We start from the raw sequence: 19804 nt of genomic DNA, 5'->3' as shown, positions 1-19804 counted from the left end.
TCCCCTGTGGCTGGAGCAGCTGGAGGGCTCTGGAAATTGGGACTGGGGCTTGGGAAATGGGGATTTGGGATCTGGAAATGGGGATTTGGGCTATGGGAATGGGGATTTGGGCTTGGGAATGGGGGTTTGGGCTATGGGAATGGGGATTTGGGCTCGGGAAATGGGGATTTGGGCTATGGGAATGGGGATTTGGGATCTGGAAATGGGGATTTGGGCTCGGGAAATGGGGATTTGGGCTCTGCAAATGGGGATTTGGGATCTGGAAATGGGGATTTGGCTCGGGAAATGGGGATTTGAGCTCGGGAAATGGGGATTTGGCTCGGGAAATGGGGATTTGAGCTCGGGAAATGGGGATTTGAGCTATGGGAATGGGGATATGGGCTTGGGAAATGGGGAATTGGGCTATGGGAATGGGGATTTGGGCTCTTGAAAACGGAGTTTGGGCTCGTGAAATTGGGATTTGGGCTCTGGAAATTGGGATTTGGGTTCTAGAAATGGGGATTTGGGCTATGGGAATGGGGATTTAGGCTCGGGAATGGGGGTTTGGGCTATGGGAATGGGGGTTTGGGCTCTGGGAATGAGGATTTGAGCTATGGGAATGGGGATTTGAGCTCGGGAATGGGAATTTGGACTCAGGCAATGGGGATATGGGTTTGGGAAATGGGGATTTGAGCTCGGGAATGGGAATTTGGGCTCGGGCAGTGGGGATATGGGTTTGGGAAATGGGGATTTGGGCTATGGGAATGGGGATTTGAGCTATGGGAATGGGGATTTGGGCTCTGGGAATGGGGATTTGGGCTTGGGAAATGGGGATTTGGGCTATGGGAATGGGGATTTGAGCTATGGGAATGGGGATTTGGGCTCTGGGAATGGGGATTTGGGCTTGGGAAATGGGGATTTGGGCTATGGGAATGGGGATTTGAGCTATGGGAATGGGGATATGGGCTCGGGAATGGGGATTTGGGCTATGGGAATGGGGATTTGGGCTCGGGAATGGGGATTTGGGCTATGGGAATGGGGATTTGAGCTCGGGAATGGGGATTTGGGCTATGGAAATGGGGATTTGGGCTCGGGCAATGGGGATATGGGTTTGGGAAATGGGGATTTGAGCTCGGGAATGGGGATTTGAGCTCGGGAAGTTGGATTTTCCCGGCTCGGCGCTGCGGGATTCCAGCGCAGCCTTTCCCGAGCTGCCGCCCCCCTCTGCTGGCCGCAGCGCCGCGGTGCTGCCCCGAAAGCCTCTCCCAAATCCATCCCTGCTCTCCCAGGTTATTGCTGTGTCTTTGCTGCAGACTGACTCCTTTTTTTTAATGCAGTGTCTGGTTCAGGTTCCTGGAATGATTTTAATTTCTAAGCAGAGGAAGGGAATGGGAGTTAATTGGTTTCATTCCTGCTTGCATTTGGGGTTGTGGTGACTTGCAGGCCATATTCTGGTTTTTGGGGAATCATTCACAGGAATCATCAAAAGTTAGGGAACAATAATGACAATTTATATTCAAATTCTCTGCAATCTATGTATTTAGATTACATCAGGTTATCAGGTTATTTCTGTGTCTTTGCTGCAGGCTGACTCCTTTTTTTGATGGAGTGTCTGGTTCAGGTTCCTGGAATGATTTTAATTCCTAAGCAGAGAAAGGGAAGCCAGGTCTTGCATGAGAATTTATTGGCTTTATTCCTGCTCTGTCCTGCTTGGATTTGGGGTTCTAGTGACTTGCAGGCCATATTATGGTTTTTGGGGAGTCATTAAAGGTTAGGGAACAATAATGGCAATTTATATTCAGATTATATCAATTATCTGTATTTATATTGAATGTAAATCATAGAAATAATCACATTTCAGTTGCTCTTAGAAGATTATTTACATAATTTTCTCTTGCACTCATTGCTTTCTGCCTGTGGTCCCCACACCCATCACTGACAAGGATCAAAGAATTCTAGGAAGATACTCCAACACCAGCCAGATTGTTTTGTTTTTCAGTTATTTATGAGGTTTTAAATTACAGTTAAAAACTTCCAGCTCTGTCTTTTTGCATTTTTTTCCTTCAGGAGTTATTTTTTAAGGCTTTTATTTCCCAAATAGTGCTGGCAGCAGGGGTGCTGCTCTTGGCTGTGGCTGCTGAGGGTTTCAGTTTCAGGGAAGTGTGGGAGCACATGGTCCAGAGAGAACAGAAAAGTTGGGATCTTCCTCCTGCAGTGGTAATAAATTCATATTTCTCTGTCCAGTTCTAACTGGTTCCATCTTCAGAGTTCAACACAGCCTGATGGGAATAAAAGATAAGAGCTTTAAAGTTATCACAACTTCAGAGTTTCTTTTTTTTTTTGCTGCTCTGTTTATCTCTATCATGGATGTTCAGATTGCCTAAAACTCTTTCCATTTAATTACAAAATTATTAGAAAATTGATTTACCTGATAAAGGAGCTGAGGTGAGATTTTGGTAACAAATTCCAGCAGTTCAGCTTTTGTGAAACACCTGGAATGGGAAGGTCAGGCTGATTGTTAAACACCTTTCCAGCTCTGCTTATCTAACATAATTTGCATATATCTATTAAAAAAAAATACTATTATATATAAATAATTATCTGCAGAATTTGGTGTTTTCTGACCACATCTTGGCCAGAGATTGTATTCACCCCATCAAGATCATTGCCAAGTTCATGCTGTAGCACCAGTTTCAAATCCTTAATTCAGATATTCCCACTCCCTGTTCAACATTATTGTTGATGATGGTTTAACTTCAGTAGTCTCTGCCATCAGTGTGGCCATGCAGGTCAATTAAACAATTACATTTGGAATTCTTGCTAAAAGTTGCCCTGACACAGTGAAATCTTCATTATTTATTCTGTTGGTGAAGTGGAACATGTGCTATACACAAGCTGAATTTATCTTTTTTTTTTCTTTCTTCTTCTAATGAATGTGGATGATGGTGGGTATTTCTTTTTGTAAAAAAAAAAAATCTGAATTAAAGCATCCTGTAAACAGCTCAGGGTTCTCCATAATCAAAATAAAACTATTTTTAAAAGGAGCAGTGCTGTTCATTTGGACAAAAAAGAAAATGTCCATGAAGAGAGGAATTTGTTGTGTGTTCCATCCCTAAAGGCTGGGAGTTCAGAGAGCACACCTGAGTTAAAAGTCACAGTTCCTATGAAATGTCCTTTGTCACCAGTGTGCTGAGGACACATAAATGGGACATTCTGTGGGTGTTTCCTTGTAATTTAATCACAATTTGTACTTGTAATTAAAGTCATTTCTTGTCTCTCAGAGCTGAGATGCAGAATCTCACTGGTTTGTGTTCTGGTTTTAGAGATCTGAGCTTGCAGTGTTGCTGTCTGGCCACCAGATAGAGACTGAAGCTTGTGAAATGGGAGCTTCCCTTTCCCTTTCCCTTTCCCCTTTCCCCTTTCCCCTTCCCCTTTCCCCTTTCCCCTTTCCCCTTTCCCCTTTCCCCTTTCCCCTTTCCCCTTTCCCCTTTCCCCTTTCCCCTTTCCCCTTTCCCCTTTCCCCTTTCCCCTTTCCCCTTTCCCCTTTCCCCTTCCCCTTCCCCTTCCCTTTCCCCTTCCCTTCCCTTCCCTTCCCAAACCTTCCCTTCCCAAACCTTCCCTTCCCAAGCCTTCCCTTCCCAAACCTTCCCAAACCTTCCCAAGCCTTCCCTTCCCAAACCTTCCCAAACCTTCCCTTCCCAAACCTTCCGTTCCCAAACCTTCCCCCTTTTCCTTTCCCCCTTTTTTTCCCCCCTTTTCCCCCTTCTTTGGTGGTTGACCATTCCTTGAATCCCAGTCAGAAGTCAGAGTAACCCCAACAATGAAGGATTGGACAGTGTTGTTGTATAAAGCACAAAATTATTTTGTTCCATGCTCCTCCATCATCAGGAAGAAAGAATCTCTCTTGAAAAAAGAAGGGAATATTGCAAATTTCACAGCATAAAAGTGTGAGGAAAAAAATTCAACCCAAAACTTTATGAACCCAGGGGAGCAAAAGAGAAGCTGTGGAAAAGTTCATACAGGTTCAGGAGTGTGCTCAGAAATGTGTGACTGTCAGAATGCACAATTGGTAAATAAGGGACTGCCTGCAGTACCCTGCAGAATTTAAATTATTTACAGTTTTTGGATGGTGATAATTCAGATAGTTTTTTTTCCACCAGGCTATTTCAGAGTGGAAATGAGATCTTTATTTTTGAAGTAAGCAAGCAAATTTGACTTATACATTAGAAAATAAACATGAAGACTTGTCATACAAACTCCCTTCCCATATCAGAGCAATTTTTTGTGGGAATAGTTGGTCTGAACTATGGAATTCTTCCACATTGAGACTTTTCCCTCAAAAATCAAATCCCTGTGCTGCTCATCCAGCCCAGGACAGAGGCTGGGCCCTGCCAGTGTTCCTGATACTCCTCTGCCACACCCTGGTTTCTTTCACCAGCAAACCCCACCAGTGTTCCCATGTTCCAGCACCTCCTCTCAGTCAGAATTAAGGAATTGGAGGGAAATATTTGAATTTGAAGATGCTTTAAGGATGACAGCTGGATCAGGACTTGCTGCTGCTCAGAGCTGTGGGAGAGAACCTCAAGATCCCCTTTAGGTGGGGTTCATTTCATGGGCCACATTTGTTTGCCAGATGAAAGGAAGAAACAAAAATGTTTTGTAAATGTCTGATGGTTTGTTTAGGAAACTTTCAAACAGTTTCTTGATGTTTACAAAGTGCTTGTACTTGTAATAAAATAAAATTAATGGTTTTTCCCCTGCCCACACAGGAGGAGAATGGGAGTTTGGCTTTCTAGGGTGGTCCCTTGGGTACCTCAGTGCATGTCCAGTTTCAGAAGCACAAACTCTCTATAATTTCTTTCTGTCAGACCTTTTTTGGGTCACTTTGATGTGATGCTTTTTATTTTGTCGTTGAGGGGAAAAAAAGAAAGGGTTATTTGTGCAGCAACCATTATAAGTGCTAAGTTATCCTATAAAAATAGAGGAGCAGGTAGACTTGGCAATGGCAAACTCTCTTCAGTGACAGAAGGTGATTTCTGCTTTTTCAAGTTCCTATCACAGAATTCCAGGATCATTTAGGTTGGGAAAGGTCTCCAGGATGAATCCCAGCTGTGCCCTGTCCCCACCTTGTCCCCAGCCCAGAGCTCCAAGTGCCACCTCCAGGCTTTCCTTGGACACCTCCATTTAATAACTCCTTTATTAGTTCAATAATTCAGATGGAAAACATGCACAGAAGAAGCTTTTCTCTGGTGGAATTGCTTAAACTCACCCTGAGGTTTTTCTGTCCTGCACCTGGAGGGGACCAGCCCCAGGCAGCAGCCCAGGCTGGGGGTGCCCTGCTGGGGAAGGACTTGGGGACACCGAGCTGTCCCTGGGCCAGCAGAGTGACCTGGGGGGCATCGGGATGGGCATTGCCAGCAGGTCAGGGCTGACCCTGCCCCTGTGCCCAGCCCTGGGGGCACCTCTGGCTGCTGTGTCCAGCTCTGGCTCCTCAGCACAGCAGGGCCAGGAGCTCCTGGAGCTGAGCAAGGGCCTGGAGCAGCTCCGTGCCCAGGAAAGGCTGAGGGAGCTGGGGCTGCTCAGCCTGGAGAGGAGCCCTGGGAGAGGGGCCTCAGCCCTGCCTGGCCCTGCCTGGCCCTGGGTCTGTCCCTCTGTCTGTCCCTGTGTCTGTCCCTCTGTCTGTCCCTGTGTCTGTCCCTGTCTGTCCCTGTGTCTGTCCCTGTGTCTGTCCCTGTGTCTGTCCCTGTCTGTCCCTGTGTCTGTCCCTGTGTCTGTCCCTGTGTCTGTCCCTGTCTGTCCCTATGTCTGTCCCTGTGTCTGTCCCTGTGTCTGTCCCTGTGTCTGTCCCTGGCTGTCCCTGTGTCTGTCCCTGTCTGTCCCTGTGTCTGTCCCTGTGTCTGTCCCTGTCTGTCCCTGTGTCTGTCCCTGTGTGCAGAGGTCAGAGCAGGCCCAGGCTCTGCTCCAGGCCCAGCCATGGCCCCAGAGCCACGGGCAGGGGCTGAGCCCAGCAATTCCCCTGCCCAGGAGGCACAACTTCTGCCCTGGGCAGTGCCCAGCCCTGAGCAGGGACCAGAGGGGCTCTGGGGGCTCCTCCCTGGGACATTCCAGAGCCACCTGTGCTCTGGGATGGAGAGAGGAGTAGGCTGAGGGAGCAGCCACTCTCCATAGTCCCCCATCAGACTCTGGCTGGGTGGGACAGAATTCCCAGAGCTTGTCCAGCAGTGTTGGACTCAGCCTTTGGAGCTGGTTTGTCCCTTGGTAGTCCTGGATTTGGGTTTTATTTGGAATTTAATGCAGTTGATGTGGTGAGCTGGCCCAGTTCTCAAGCAGTTTGTGGGAACTTGCTGTGAACTTCCTTTGGAGCTGTACCTTAAATATGGTGACAGTTCATGTGCCAGGAGTGATGGAGGAGAGTCTTTATTGTCAGAGGAGATTTGGATTAAACCTGTTGGATGTAGTGGGAGGAGAGGTGGGAATCTTGGAATTTACTCCTTTTTTTAAAGTTCTTAATATATTTAATATTATTAATATATCAAAAAGTAACTAAACTGGGTGTGGGATTTTTCTTATTGTCAGTTTAAAAAAAACCTGTTGCATTGAAATAGCTCACTTCTGTGATGAATTTCACCATTTGATGCAGTAACTACACCATTAAATTCCTATTTTTGTGCTAATTTCTGCCATATTCCCATTCCAGAGGCGGATGCCCCAAACTTTTCGTGATCCAGCCACTGCTCCACTGAGGAAACTCTCCGTAGATTTGATCAAAACATACAAGCATATTAATGAGGTAATGGCTGCAGCTGGCTTCAGAGTGCACTGATGTTTGTTACAACACATGATTTACATGGATTTTCTACAAATAACCTCACCAAGAGATCCAAAAAATCAAGTTTTCTCTCAGTTGTTCACGTCCTGTTTGAGGTCATGGCTGTCACGGTCCTGTTTTCTGTCCAGCACACAGGAAATCTTTTATCCTGGGATTTATTTTCTGGTGTTTTCTAAACAAATGTTGAGCTTGCAGGACAAGGAGACACGAGTGGCACAAGCACACTTTGAGCTCAGTAAAACTTTATTAATGTTTCTAAGAGCTTATAAGGAAAATGCTGAAGTGTAGTCCCTTAATTATTGAATTAAATATTGTAGACAAATGGAAAATACAAAGTTGTTCAGGTTAATACAGGAAAGCATCAGTTAGTTTCAGATTTTTGACAGTTAAAGGGAATGTGAAGGGTTTTTTTAGTGATTAATGACTTCTTGGAATTCTTTCCCAGTCTTGTGGGAACATCAATGGTAATTCTTGTTTCCAGGCTAGTTAGCATTTAGAATTTTCCTGTGTGCACAGTGTGCTGAGGTGTTTCTCTTCCTTTGGCACGTGTGAACTCCAGAGATCAGTGTTACTGCATTTATCAGTGTCATTATTTATTAATGGTAGAACATTTATCAGAGTTATTGCTATTACTTATTAGTGTCAGTACATTTATCAGTTATTGCTATTACTTATTAGTGTTAGTACATTTATCAGTTATTGCTATTATTTATTAGTGTCAGTACATTTATCAGTTATTGCTATTACTTATTAGTGTTAGTACATTTATCAGTTATTGCTATTACTTATTAGTGTTAGCACATTTATCAGTTATTGCTATTACTTATTAGTGTCAGTACATTTATCAGTTATTACTATTACTTATTAGTGTTAGTACATTTATCAGTTATTGCTATTATTTATTAGTGTTAGTACATTTATCAGTTATTGCTATTATTATTTATTAGTGTCAGTACATTTCTTTAGCTCTGCTTTCTCAGTTCTTCAGTTCTTCAAGACTTTCCTTTGGACAAATGACCTGACTTCAAACACAGCAATAGGAGGAGAGGCTTGTAGAAATTCCACTTTCAAACCACAGGATGCTGAATAAAATTGATTTTTCCTCTTTCTTGAGCTGCAGTTCTAAGCAGGGCTCTTAAGGAAGCTCCTTTTCCTCTCCAGGTTTACTATGCAAAAAAAAAACGGCGGCATCAGCAGGGCCAGGGAGATGATTCCAGTCACAAAAAGGAGAGGAAAGTTTACAATGATGGTTATGATGATGACAACTACGACTACATTGTGAAAAATGGGGAGAAGTGGATGGACCGCTATGAAATCGACTCCTTGATAGGCAAAGGATCCTTTGGACAGGTGATGGCTCCTTAGGTGTTCATCCCATTGCTGTGCATCACAGTTGGGTTTAATGTGAAGTGCTATTTCTGCTTTATTTTGAAATTAAAACTCTTTTTTTCTCACTCTTGTTGTCCTGAGTGCCTGTTCAGACACTCCTATCTTGTGCTGTTTCATGTTACTACACAAAACATTTAATTATATTCCAGTATGTGTTGCATTTTACAATGAGAAATCCTCCACCTTCTGCCATCTGTTGACATTTTTAACTGGAGTTTGGTTTTAGTTTGAGCTAGGTTTTTAGTTTGAATTGGGTTTTTAACTTAAAACAGTAGTTAGTGCTGGGTCTTACCTCCTATAAATGTCATTAACAGCATTTGTTTTGACTGGTTGCAGCTTTAGCCAAGGCTGGAAGGAGGATGGAACTTTTATTTTGTTGGTTTTAGTTTTCCTCAGATTTACCAGTCCTTTTACAGTGATGGTTTAGATAATTTTATTTGCATATAAAGTGACATCACTGCAATAAACGTCACCAAATGAGTTATAGCTTTATTGTATCATCAGAAGAAATAGAATTAAAAAGGAGAATTCTGAATTCAGAAAGGTGAACAAGGGAGTTTGGGTGGGGTTTGAAAGTTGATTTTCCTGATGGATTTTTCTCTTGCAGGTTGTGAAGGCTTATGACCGAGTGGAGCAGGAGTGGGTGGCCATCAAAATCATCAAAAACAAGAAGGCTTTCCTAAACCAGGCCCAGATTGAAGTGAGACTGCTCGAGCTGATGAACAAACATGACACTGAGATGAAGTACTACATAGGTATGGAATCCATTACTCCTCATTTCTGTTGCATTATGAACGGTTTGGATCTTGCTGTGGGGCTTAGGCTGCTTTCAGCTGATTGCCAGATCTGTTTTGGAATATTTGTGATGGTGTTTGGTGGTTCCTGCCACGCTGGTGGGTCCAGCGAGCTCAGGAAGTGTGGGGAGGAGCTGGAACCAAGTGTAGGAAGCCCAGCAGGGCATGGAAAGGTGGGAGGAGAATTCCAAAGGTGAGAGAAGAGGAGTTTGGACAAGGATGTGTGGCAGGAAATGGCATCAGGGTGGGAGCAAAATGTTCCATCTCAGGTGAGTTGTAAAGGACACAGAAGGAACTGCTGTGGGATAATGGAGAAAACAAATCCATGGACACCAAGCTGACCAAAAATCCACCTTAATTAAAAGTCTGAATTCTCCTGGTGCTCATATTCAAGATTTTGTTATGCCAGAAAGGGGAGCATGTTGCTTTTTCTCTGGAATGCTTTTCCTATTTCAGTTTTCTTGTGGCAGTCTGAAGGTTTGACAGTGGCAAACCCTGCTGGCCTCTGAGCAGGGGAATGTGATGACTATTTCACTTATTTAATGAAAAAAAAAGGCTTGGATTGGTTCCTTTCATAAACTGAAAGGGAATGAATACAGTTCCTTGGGAATATTGATCAGCTTTATTAATTGAAGTGATCAGCTTATAAATTGCAGTGATGTCATTATGTATTTGAAATTATTATCACAATTAAATATTTCCTCTCTACGTGTAAGGGAGTGATAACTTCTTTTGATTATATATCCCTTCACAAGTTTTTGGCTAATTCAGCTTTACTGAGGTGCACTTGAGGATGTGAAAATGTCCTCTTGTCCTCCAGACATGGCAGAACTACTTTGTAAATAACACAGAACCAGGAAAAAACCTGATGCTCTTATTTTACTCAGTGTTCAGCTTTCTACATATCAATTAAAGCATTTAAAAGATGCTTTTAAATAAACTTAAAATATGCTTTTAACTTAAATAAAATGCTCAAATAAGATGCTTAAACTTTTAATAAACTTAAAAGATGCTTTTTAAAAGACTTCACAAGATTTCCCAGTTTTACTGAGGTGCAGCTGAGGATGTGAAAATGTCCTCTAGTCCTCAAGCATGGCAGAAATATTTTGTAAATAATCAGGAAAAAACAGAATCAGGAAAAAAGCCAATGCTCTTGTTTTACTCAGTGCTCAGCTTCCTACATTTAAAAGATTTCACAAGTTTTTGCACCCAAGGATGTGTAAAATGCCCCTTCTTGTACCCCAGGCATGGCAGAAATATTTTGTAAATAACACAGAATCAGGAAAAAACCCAGTCCTCTTATTTTACTCCATGCTCAGCTTCCTACACATCGATTAAAGCATTTAAAAGATTTCACAAGATTTTCCAGTTTTACTGAGGTGCACCTGAGGATGTGGAAATGTCCTCTTGTCCTCCAAGCATGGCAGAAATATTTTGTAAATAACACAGAATCAGGAAAAAACCCAGTCCTCTTATTTTACTCCATGCTCAGCTTCCTACACATCGATTAAAGCATTTAAAAGATTTCACAAGATTTTCCAGTTTTACTGAGGTGCACCTGAGGATGTGGAAATGTCCTCTTGTCCTCCAAGCATGGCAGAAATATTTTGTAAATAACACAGAATCAGGAAAAAACCCAGTCCTCTTATTTTACTCCATGCTCAGCTTCCTACACATCGATTAAAGCATTTAAAAGATTTCACAAGATTTTCCAGTTTTACTGAGGTGCACCTGAGGATGTGGAAATGTCCTCTTGTCCTCCAAGCATGGCAGAAATATTTTGTAAATAACACAGAATCAGGAAAAAACCCAGTCCTTTTATTTTACTCCATGCTCAGCTTCCTACACATCGATTAAAGCATTTAAAAGATTTCACAAGATTTTCCAGTTTTACTGAGGTGCACCTGAGGATGTGGAAATGTCCTCTTGTCCTCCAAGACAGAAATTTCTGCCTCCTTGGCAGAAATACTTTGTGAACACCACAGAACCAGGGAAGAAACCAATGCTGTGTTATTTTATTGACAGTCCTCCTTCCTCCACGCTGTGTTGTAATCACCCATCATTCTCCGAGTGCATTAATGACATTTTCTCCTTTTCCCCAGTGCATTTGAAGCGTCACTTCATGTTCAGGAACCACCTGTGCTTGGTGTTTGAGATGCTGTCCTACAACCTGTACGACCTGCTGAGGAACACCAACTTCCGCGGCGTGTCGCTCAACCTGACGCGCAAGTTCGCGCAGCAGATGTGCACGGCCCTGCTCTTCCTGGCCACCCCCGAGCTCAGCATCATTCACTGTGACCTAAAACCAGAGAACATCCTGCTCTGCAACCCCAAAAGGAGCGCCATCAAGATCGTGGATTTTGGCAGTTCGTGTCAGCTTGGGCAGAGGGTGAGTTTGGGGGAAAATGGGTGGGAATTCTGTTTGTGCTGGTGGTGAAAAATGCAGGATTTGTGAGTTGTATTGCTCATCTAGCTCATTGAAGCTTCATTCATGATGGTTTTATGTGGCATTCACATTCTCTGAAAAATCCCCTCGCCCAGGATTTTTCTCTTGGGAAGCTGAGAAGCCTCAGAGAAAAGGAAAACAATTCTGATCTCATTTGTTTCTCCTGTGCTGTGCTCATGTGGAATGTGTTTGGAGATTGTTCACCCCCAGGTGATTGTACCATTGCATTCTGCTGGGAGTTGTTTTCACTCTTTGGCCAATCAGGGCCAGGCTGTGTCAGGGCTCTGGAGAGAGTCACCAGTTTTCATTATTATCTTTTTAGCCTTCTGTCTGTGTCCTTTCTGTATTCTTTAGTGTAGTTTAGTGTACTTTAATACAATATAGTGTCATAAAATAATAAATCAGCCTTCTGAGAACATGGAGTCAGCTTCATCCTTCCTCCCTTCTGGGGAGATTCATCAGTTCTATTCAGATTCATCATTCCTCCCTCCTGTTCTCTGGTCTGGGGGCAATGCAGACACAATAGTTTTAAAACAATAACTCAGTTTTAAATAGAGATCTACAGTCTACAAGAGCTCAGAATCCCAGAATTGTCAAGGCTGGAAAAGATCTTTAAGATCAAGTCCAACCGTGAAGCAGCAGCACCATGTTCACCACTAAACCAAGTCCAAAAGTGTCACATCAACACCTTAGTTTGAACAATTTGACAATCCACGACTTCCTTTAGTGCCCCAGTAGATAAAAATCCACCCTATGATAAATTTTCCGTTGTTTTTTCTTTCTCCTTGGCTGTGTTTTTGTGCTGTCAGTGGAGAATGCACCAGCACTTGGTTGTAGAAATCTGCAGTGCTAATAAATAAAACAAAAAATTAGGTAAAAATAAATAAATAAAATACTCTTTTATTATTGTCTTATTCCATCTACATTCCTCTTTCCATGAGCATTTCTTTAGCATGTCCCCTGTGTATGATTAGTGACACTGCAGATTGGATCTGTAGGAAAAGAATTCAGGAATTCATGGACTAACTTCACCAAAAGTGCCCCAATTGTCTCTTGAGGAGCTGGCACTGGTCAGTAGCACCCCATTGCTTTTGCCCAGAATAAATTTAGGGAGAATTGCTTAGAAGATGGAATATTGTATTAAAAGCAGCAATGAGACAGAGATTTAGATTAATAAAAGAACTTCTTGCTATAAACTAAAAGGAAGGGCTGAAGGAAGACACCAGGAGGTGAAATGACATCTGAATTATTTATCCAAATCCATTATTTATCAATAATAAGATAATTTTGGAATGTTAAGAATCACAGTTACAAAAACATGACATGACTCAAGCTGAACTTCTGCTTTTTTTGTGACCATAATAATTTCCTAAAAATTAACAGTTAGATACTTTTATTAATGTAATATAGATATATATATATATTTTATTATCCCTGATACCTCATCTTTCCCTGCCCCAAAATGGGATTTCATGGCAGCTGTGTTTTGTCACTTGGGATTTTCATTCCCTTGGGGTGCTGTGTGTGATTTTGACTTGGAGATGCTTTTCTTGCAGATATACCAATATATCCAGAGTCGTTTTTATCGATCACCAGAGGTGCTACTGGGAATGCCTTATGACCTTGCCATTGATATGTGGTCCCTTGGGTGTATTTTAGTCGAGATGCACACTGGAGAGCCTCTCTTTAGTGGGGCAAATGAGGTAAGTTACCTGCCAGAAACTGGTTCATTTTGTTGTTAATCCCCATCATGATTTTCATCTGTTTATTGGAATGCATAAATTAGGAAAATTGGTAATTCTGATCAATGACATGACTTTTGTCAGGACACAAAATTGCCTGTTCATAATTTTCTGTGTCTTCCTCTTACTCCTTAATTTGTTTTGTCCATGTTAAATTTTTCTTAAATTAATTAACTTAGTGAGTAGCTGACATTTGTGCCACAGCTGGGCTGGCTGTCACTTGTCCTTCACCAACCCATTTTATTTGGGACAGGTGGATCAGATGAATAAAATAGTGGAAGTTTTGGGGATACCACCAACCCACATCCTCGACCAAGCACCCAAAGCAAGAAAGTTCTTTGAGAAGTTGCCAGATAGCACTTGGAACTTGAAGAAGACCAAAGATGGAAAAAGGGTAGGTAAAACAATTAGGGTAATAATAAATATATTTTAAAATATATAAAATATATAAAATGGTGAGTTGTTACTTTGTTTTGCATTGTCTTACTGAAAATGCAGCTTTGTTGTTTATTTTGTTCTGTCTTGCCAATTAAATAACATTTCCTGTCGTGTTGAATAGTTTCCTGATTTGATTTGACTTTTGATGTAGAATCTGTGCTTCCCACACTGATCCCCAGCCATTCCTCCCTCCCCACAGGAATACAAACCTCCGGGAACTCGCAAACTCCACAATATCCTGGGAGTTGAGACAGGAGGGCCGGGTGGGCGCCGTGCTGGGGAGTCAGGTCACACTGTAGCTGACTACTTGAAGTTCAAAGACCTCATCTTAAGGATGCTTGACTATGACCCCAAGACACGAATCCAGCCCTACTACGCCCTGCAGCACAGTTTCTTCAAGAAAACGGCGGACGAAGGTACCAACACGAGTAACAGCGTGTCCACGAGTCCTGCCATGGAGCAGTCACAGTCTTCAGGAACCACCTCTAGTACATCTTCAAGCTCAGGTGGGTTTTGGTCATCAGCAGGTGATAAAATTCTGCTTCCTCATGTTGGGCACTGAACGGGCTCCCCAGGGAATGGGCAGGGCCCTGAGGCTGCCAGAGCTCCGGGAGCCTTTGGCCAGCGCTGCCAGGGGTGCCCAGGTGGGATTGTTGGGGTGTCTGTGCACATGGACTGGATGATCCTTGTGGGTCCCTTCCAACTCAGAATATTCCATGATTCTGTGAAATGTTAATTTTTTTTTTCCATACTGTCAAAAAATATCAGTCACAATCACTAAACAATTATTTTAATCAGCTGGAACAGTTAAGCAGAAAACCCCCAAAAACCCAACTAGATGAGCAAAAATGTGAGTGATTCACATTGATCTTATACTTTCCCCTTGAAGCACTTGACAAATCTTTTATGCTGCCATTGTTTCCTAGCTGTAAATTCTGTGTCCCTTCAGTCACTGAGCATGTTGGGGTTTTCCAGGTGGATCTTCTGGCACGAGCAACAGCGGAAGGGCGCGGTCGGACCCCACGCACCAGCATCGACACAGCGGTGGGCACTTCACTGCTGCTGTGCAAGCCATGGACTGTGAAACACACAGCCCACAGGTAATGAAACACCTGAGTGCAGCACACATCAAACCGTAGATTCTCCCCCTGTAGACCATTCATTGCTGTGTAGACAGACCTTGCCTTTTTAGTAGCCTTTAATCAGCTGTGTTATTCCAGTGCTTCCTCTAATGCTGTTGGCACCTTTTGAGGTATGAGCTACAACATTTTGATTTCATTTGCTTTGCTTGTTGTCTCCAGGCTCCTGAGCCAGAGGTCAGGGCTTTGTTTTTCTAAGTGTTGTACAAATGTTGTTATTATTACTATAATGCAAAGCTGCTCCTATAATTTTGACACCAAAGTCACTTATCAGACTTCCTTTAAGTGTTTGAAAATAACATCCAGGGTGTGCATTCATTTTTCTGAAGGTATATGTAGAAAGGTATTGGAAATTACTATTAAGTACATGCCTGCATTTCTAGAATAACTGTGCAGCTTCAAGGCTTGGTTAACGTTTTTAAAAATTGGCATAAATATGAATAACCTAATCTCTCATATATTGTTCAAGATAGAAAAGTATTGGAAGTTATTCTTAAGTACATGCCTGCATTTCTAGAATAACTGTGCAGCTTCAAGGCTTGGTTAACATTTTTAAAAATTGGCATAAATATGAATAACTTAATCTCTCATGTGTGTTGTTCAAGATAGAAAAGTCTTGGAAATTATTTTTAAGGGCATGCCTGAAATTCTAGAATAATTGTCCAACTGCAAGGCTTGGTTAACATTTTTAAAAATTGGCATAAATACAAATAACTTAATCTCTCATGTGTTGTTCAAGAACCGAGTGGATGTGACACTCAGTCGACACGGTGGTCAGAGGTTGGATGCTCTTGGATGGTTGGATGGTCTTGGATGGTTGGATGGTCTTGGATGGTCTTAAATGGTTGGATGGTCTTGGATGGTTGGATGGTCTTGGATGATTGGATGGTCTTGGATGATATGGGATGGTTGGATGGTCTTGGATGGTTGGATGATACGGGATGGTTGGATGGTCTTGGATGATATGGGATGGTTGGATGGTCTTGGATGGTCTTGGATGGTTGGATGGTCTTGGATGATTGGATGGTCTTGGATGATATTGGGTGGTTGGATGGTCTTGGATGGTTGGATGGTCTTGGATGGTTGGATGGCCTTGGATGGTTGGATGGTCTTGGGTGATATAGGATGGTTGGATGGTCTTGGATGGTTGGATGATATGGGATGGTTGGATGGTCTTGGATGGCCTTGGATGGCCTTGGATGGTTGGATGGCCTTGGATGGTTGGATGGTCTTGGATGGCCTTGGGTGGTTGGATGGTCTTGGATGGTTGGATGGTCTTCTCCAGCCTTTGTGATTCTGTGATTGGCTGGAAGGACAGCGGTGAGTCAGCGCTGTCATTGGAATTTTGCAGGTTCGGCAGCAGTTTCCCCCTCCCATCGGTTGGACAGCCACCGAAGCTCCCACCCAGGTCACCGTGGAGAACCACCCGGTTCAGGAAACCACCTTCCATGTCAACCCTCAGCAACAGAACGCATTACACCATCACCACGGCAACAGCTCCCACCACCACCACCATCACCACCACCACCACCACCACCATGGACAGCAAGCCTTGGGCAGCCGGACCAGGCCGAGAGTCTACAATTCTCCAACAAACAGCTCCTCCACCCAGGATTCTATGGAGGTGGGCCACAGTCACCACTCCATGACATCCCTGTCTTCCTCAACTACTTCTTCCTCTACATCTTCCTCCTCTACTGGTAACCAAGGCAATCAGGCCTATCAGAACCGCCCAGTGGCTGCTAATACCTTGGACTTTGGACAGAACGGAGCTATGGACATGAATTTAACAGTCTACTCTAATCCGCGCCAAGAAACTGGCATAGCTGGACATCCCACGTACCAGTTTTCTGCTAATACAGGTCCTGCTCATTACATGACTGAAGGACACCTTGCCATGAGGCAAGGCATTGATAGAGAAGAGTCTCCCATGACAGGAGTTTGTGTTCAGCAAAGTCCTGTGGCTAGCTCGTGACTAAACTGAAACTAAGTTTGTTTCTTGTGTGTTTTTATAGAAGTGGTGTTTTTCCAAAAAAAAAAACAAAAAGTGCAAAGCTGCTTGAATCAGAAGGAGATAAACTCACTGAACCGCTACAGGAGGGCAAAGTTGACTATTTTTTTAAACTTGAAAAGATTGCAAAGGGACAATGAAGTTTTTTGTTTTGTTGGTTTTTTGCTGGGGGGAGGTTTTTTTGGTTGTTTTTTTTTTTTTAAGAGCCATGTCTGGACCCACCTTAATGGATAGCTTAGTGGTGTTCACCTTTTGCTTCCCCCATTTTAACTTGCCACAACCTAGTCATAGTTTGGGTTTTTTTGGGGAGGGGTTTTGATTTTTTTAATTTTAATTTTAATTTTTTTTTTTTTTTTTGCTCTCATTCGACAGGGGTTATTGTTCAAATGTTAGTCATAGTTGCAAACTAGTTTCTTTTTAAAGGCATTGCACATGATTTCTAAAAAAAGGCCCTTTGAAGTTTTTTGGGTGGGAGGGGGAGTGAGTAATATATATATTTTTTTTAGTTCCCCAAACAACCATGGGCACAGAAATGCAGTACTGTAAGAAAGAGGGACCTTCAGATTACACAAATATATTATTCTTCAGCTGTAAAAAGGGACGGTTGTGACGGAGTGTGTGAGGCACATTGAGCATGCGAAGTGGCGGTGAGCAGAACTCTCCTTTTCTGAATCTACTGAGGATCAAAGCAGCAATTGTGATGGGAATCCTGTGGGTGCCACCTTTTGGAGCCCACGGGCAGTTAGGATGGAAATCTGACTGGTTTCATAACTGAGGTGCACTGAGAAGCAATCAACGGGTCGGTCCTGGCCAGTCCTGGGGAGGTCTAAGTGGTGGTCTTTGGGATAACCTTTGGCCTTATGGATTTGGACTCTTAAGTTAGAAGAGCCTACCATTTCAGATGCAATCACTTTTGGACATGCTTTTGCAGACAGTCCTTAATGCTGAAAACACAGAGAATGGGTAATTCAAGAGGCCTTTCTTTTAAAATAGACTTTTGTGACCCACTTATTGTAAGGTATTGCAAGGTCACTTTGCGTGTGTCATAAAGTTGACTTCCTTATTGGTTGAAGGTCACAGGAGTAGTGGTTTGCGTTTGATGGAAATAGCTACAACTGTGTCCCTTCCTGCTTTTTACTTTTTTCTTTTGCTTTTTCTCGGCACGTGGTTTTCTCCACCATTACTTCTGCACAAAGACGTCTTCTGTTCATCCTGAACATTTTTAAAAAAAAAAAAAAATGCAGAATTTTATGTGACTGCTTTTTTGCCTCACAATTATGCTGTGAATTTTACAAAAATTTATTTTCTTTTTTGATAATTTATTGTACCAAAGCTGTTTTTATAGCACATAGATGTCTGTAACCAATAATGTAGCAGTTCTGCACTTTGACACAAGGTGTAACTAGACCATTTTTAAATGTCAGTTGAAAAATTATGGCTGTACTATTGCTTAAACAAAACTGGAACTGTCGTTGAATTCATAGCCAATACATTTACAGCAATCTGTGTACTGAAGATAATAGATTGACATCTACTTGGAGACTATAACATCTGTTACATTATCAATGTGTTCAGGCTTCTGAAGGTTAAAAGGGACACTAGATCCAGAAGCTATGAAACCAGCAGTTGATTCTTGTATTCCTTATTAACAAAGTTGTAAACTTGAAGGCAAAGACCTTGATTGCATGAACAGGTCCAAAAAAATAAATAGGCTGAGTAAAGCAAAACCCTCAAGGGAGACCTGAGGTTAGCAGGCTGTATTTAACAGGTGCCTAATTTTTGGGTAACGCTGCCTTAATATAACACAGTCAGCTTGGCAGTTGCAAAATTCATGGGCCCATCCAAGAGATTTTATTTTAATTTTTTTTTTCTTGTGGGAAAAGGAAAAAAAAAAAAAAAGCTGCGTGAGGAAAAACACCTTGGTGAAAGAATGAAGGTGAGTTCCTTGCTTGCCCATGCCAGATGAACAGTGTTGCCCATCCTCTCTTACAGAAGCAGTGATCTACCTCTGCCAGCCAGCCCTTGGAAAAGTTAATTTTAGCAGCAAATGGTTAATTCCATGCGGCCAAGTCGTTTTTTCAGTCGAAAAGGTGGAATATTTTATACTCACAGTGGCAACACAGCAGCTGACTACCATGTAAATGGGAAGGAATCCTTGGGATTAGGTTTTTTTTTTGTAAATCATGGTTTTCTTAATCAGATGTTTCTTTTTGTACTGACACATCAACCCTGTGGATGAAAGCAGATATTTTTCCCCCCCTTTTTTTGTTTTGTTTTATTTGGTTTTCTTTCAAAGCTCAGTAATTCAGAGAAGTTTATGGGATTTGGAAGGCTGTCACCTTAGAAAAGAATGCTGAGTTTAGCAATATCAAATAAAAGGAATCTTACTGCTGTCTAGGAATAGAAGGGTAATATGGAATCTGGGTAACACCACGCGCCACCCCTTAGCAAGCGCCAAAAAACCCCCACCAAACCTAAAGCAGTTCAAAGAAATAACCTCTACATCAAGAAGAAAAACAAACAAACAAACAAACAAAAATCATCAAATCCAGTGCTTCTGCATACTGTGTTATGTTACAGTCCAGTTTTGTGTGCTTTACTACACAGTTTGGTTACAGGACTTCTGTGCATTGTAAACATAAACAGCATGGAAAAGGTTAAATACCTGTGTTCAGATTGTAAGATCTAGTCCGGACTTGCTGTGTATATTGTAACGTTAAATGAAAAGACAAGCCCTTTGTATTATAGTCATGCAGTCTTATGTATGATAAACAGTTGAATAATTTGTCCTCAGACTCTTTACTGTGCTTTTTAAAAAGGAAAAAAAGAAAAAGAAGGAAAAAAAAAAAAGAGTAATTTAAGAAAAAAACTAAGAAAAAAATGTAAACGTAGTAAGTCTTCCTATGCAATTAACCTACTCCAAGCCATGGTATGGTAGGTATAATTATACTATAATATGTAAATATCAGATACATTGAAACAGACTTAAAAATATGAAAGTAAAAGTTGGAGGCGTAACAGCTAATTTGGAGTTTTT

General features: G+C 42.2%; 1 protein-coding gene across 1 annotated transcript in view; it reads left to right on the top strand.

The window, feature by feature from the left end:
• Nucleotides 1–19560, top strand: part of DYRK1A (dual specificity tyrosine phosphorylation regulated kinase 1A) — a 76693-nt gene extending 57133 nt beyond the window's left edge. The window contains exons 4-12 of the mRNA XM_059840135.1: nt 6677–6769; nt 7970–8158; nt 8805–8952; nt 11094–11380; nt 12994–13140; nt 13433–13573; nt 13817–14123; nt 14593–14717; nt 16108–19560. Of these exons, the coding sequence (XP_059696118.1) occupies nt 6677–6769; nt 7970–8158; nt 8805–8952; nt 11094–11380; nt 12994–13140; nt 13433–13573; nt 13817–14123; nt 14593–14717; nt 16108–16731 (2061 nt within the window). The 3' untranslated portion in view covers nt 16732–19560. The remainder of the gene's footprint in view (nt 1–6676; nt 6770–7969; nt 8159–8804; nt 8953–11093; nt 11381–12993; nt 13141–13432; nt 13574–13816; nt 14124–14592; nt 14718–16107) is intronic.
• The last annotated feature ends 244 nt before the right edge of the window (nt 19561–19804 follow it).

Source organism: Haemorhous mexicanus, chromosome 2, assembly GCF_027477595.1.
Source record: "Haemorhous mexicanus isolate bHaeMex1 chromosome 2, bHaeMex1.pri, whole genome shotgun sequence".
NCBI classification, from domain to species: Eukaryota; Metazoa; Chordata; class Aves; order Passeriformes; family Fringillidae; genus Haemorhous; species Haemorhous mexicanus.
The sequence above is the reverse complement of the archived record's forward strand: the minus strand, read 5'-3'. Positions and strand labels throughout refer to the sequence as shown.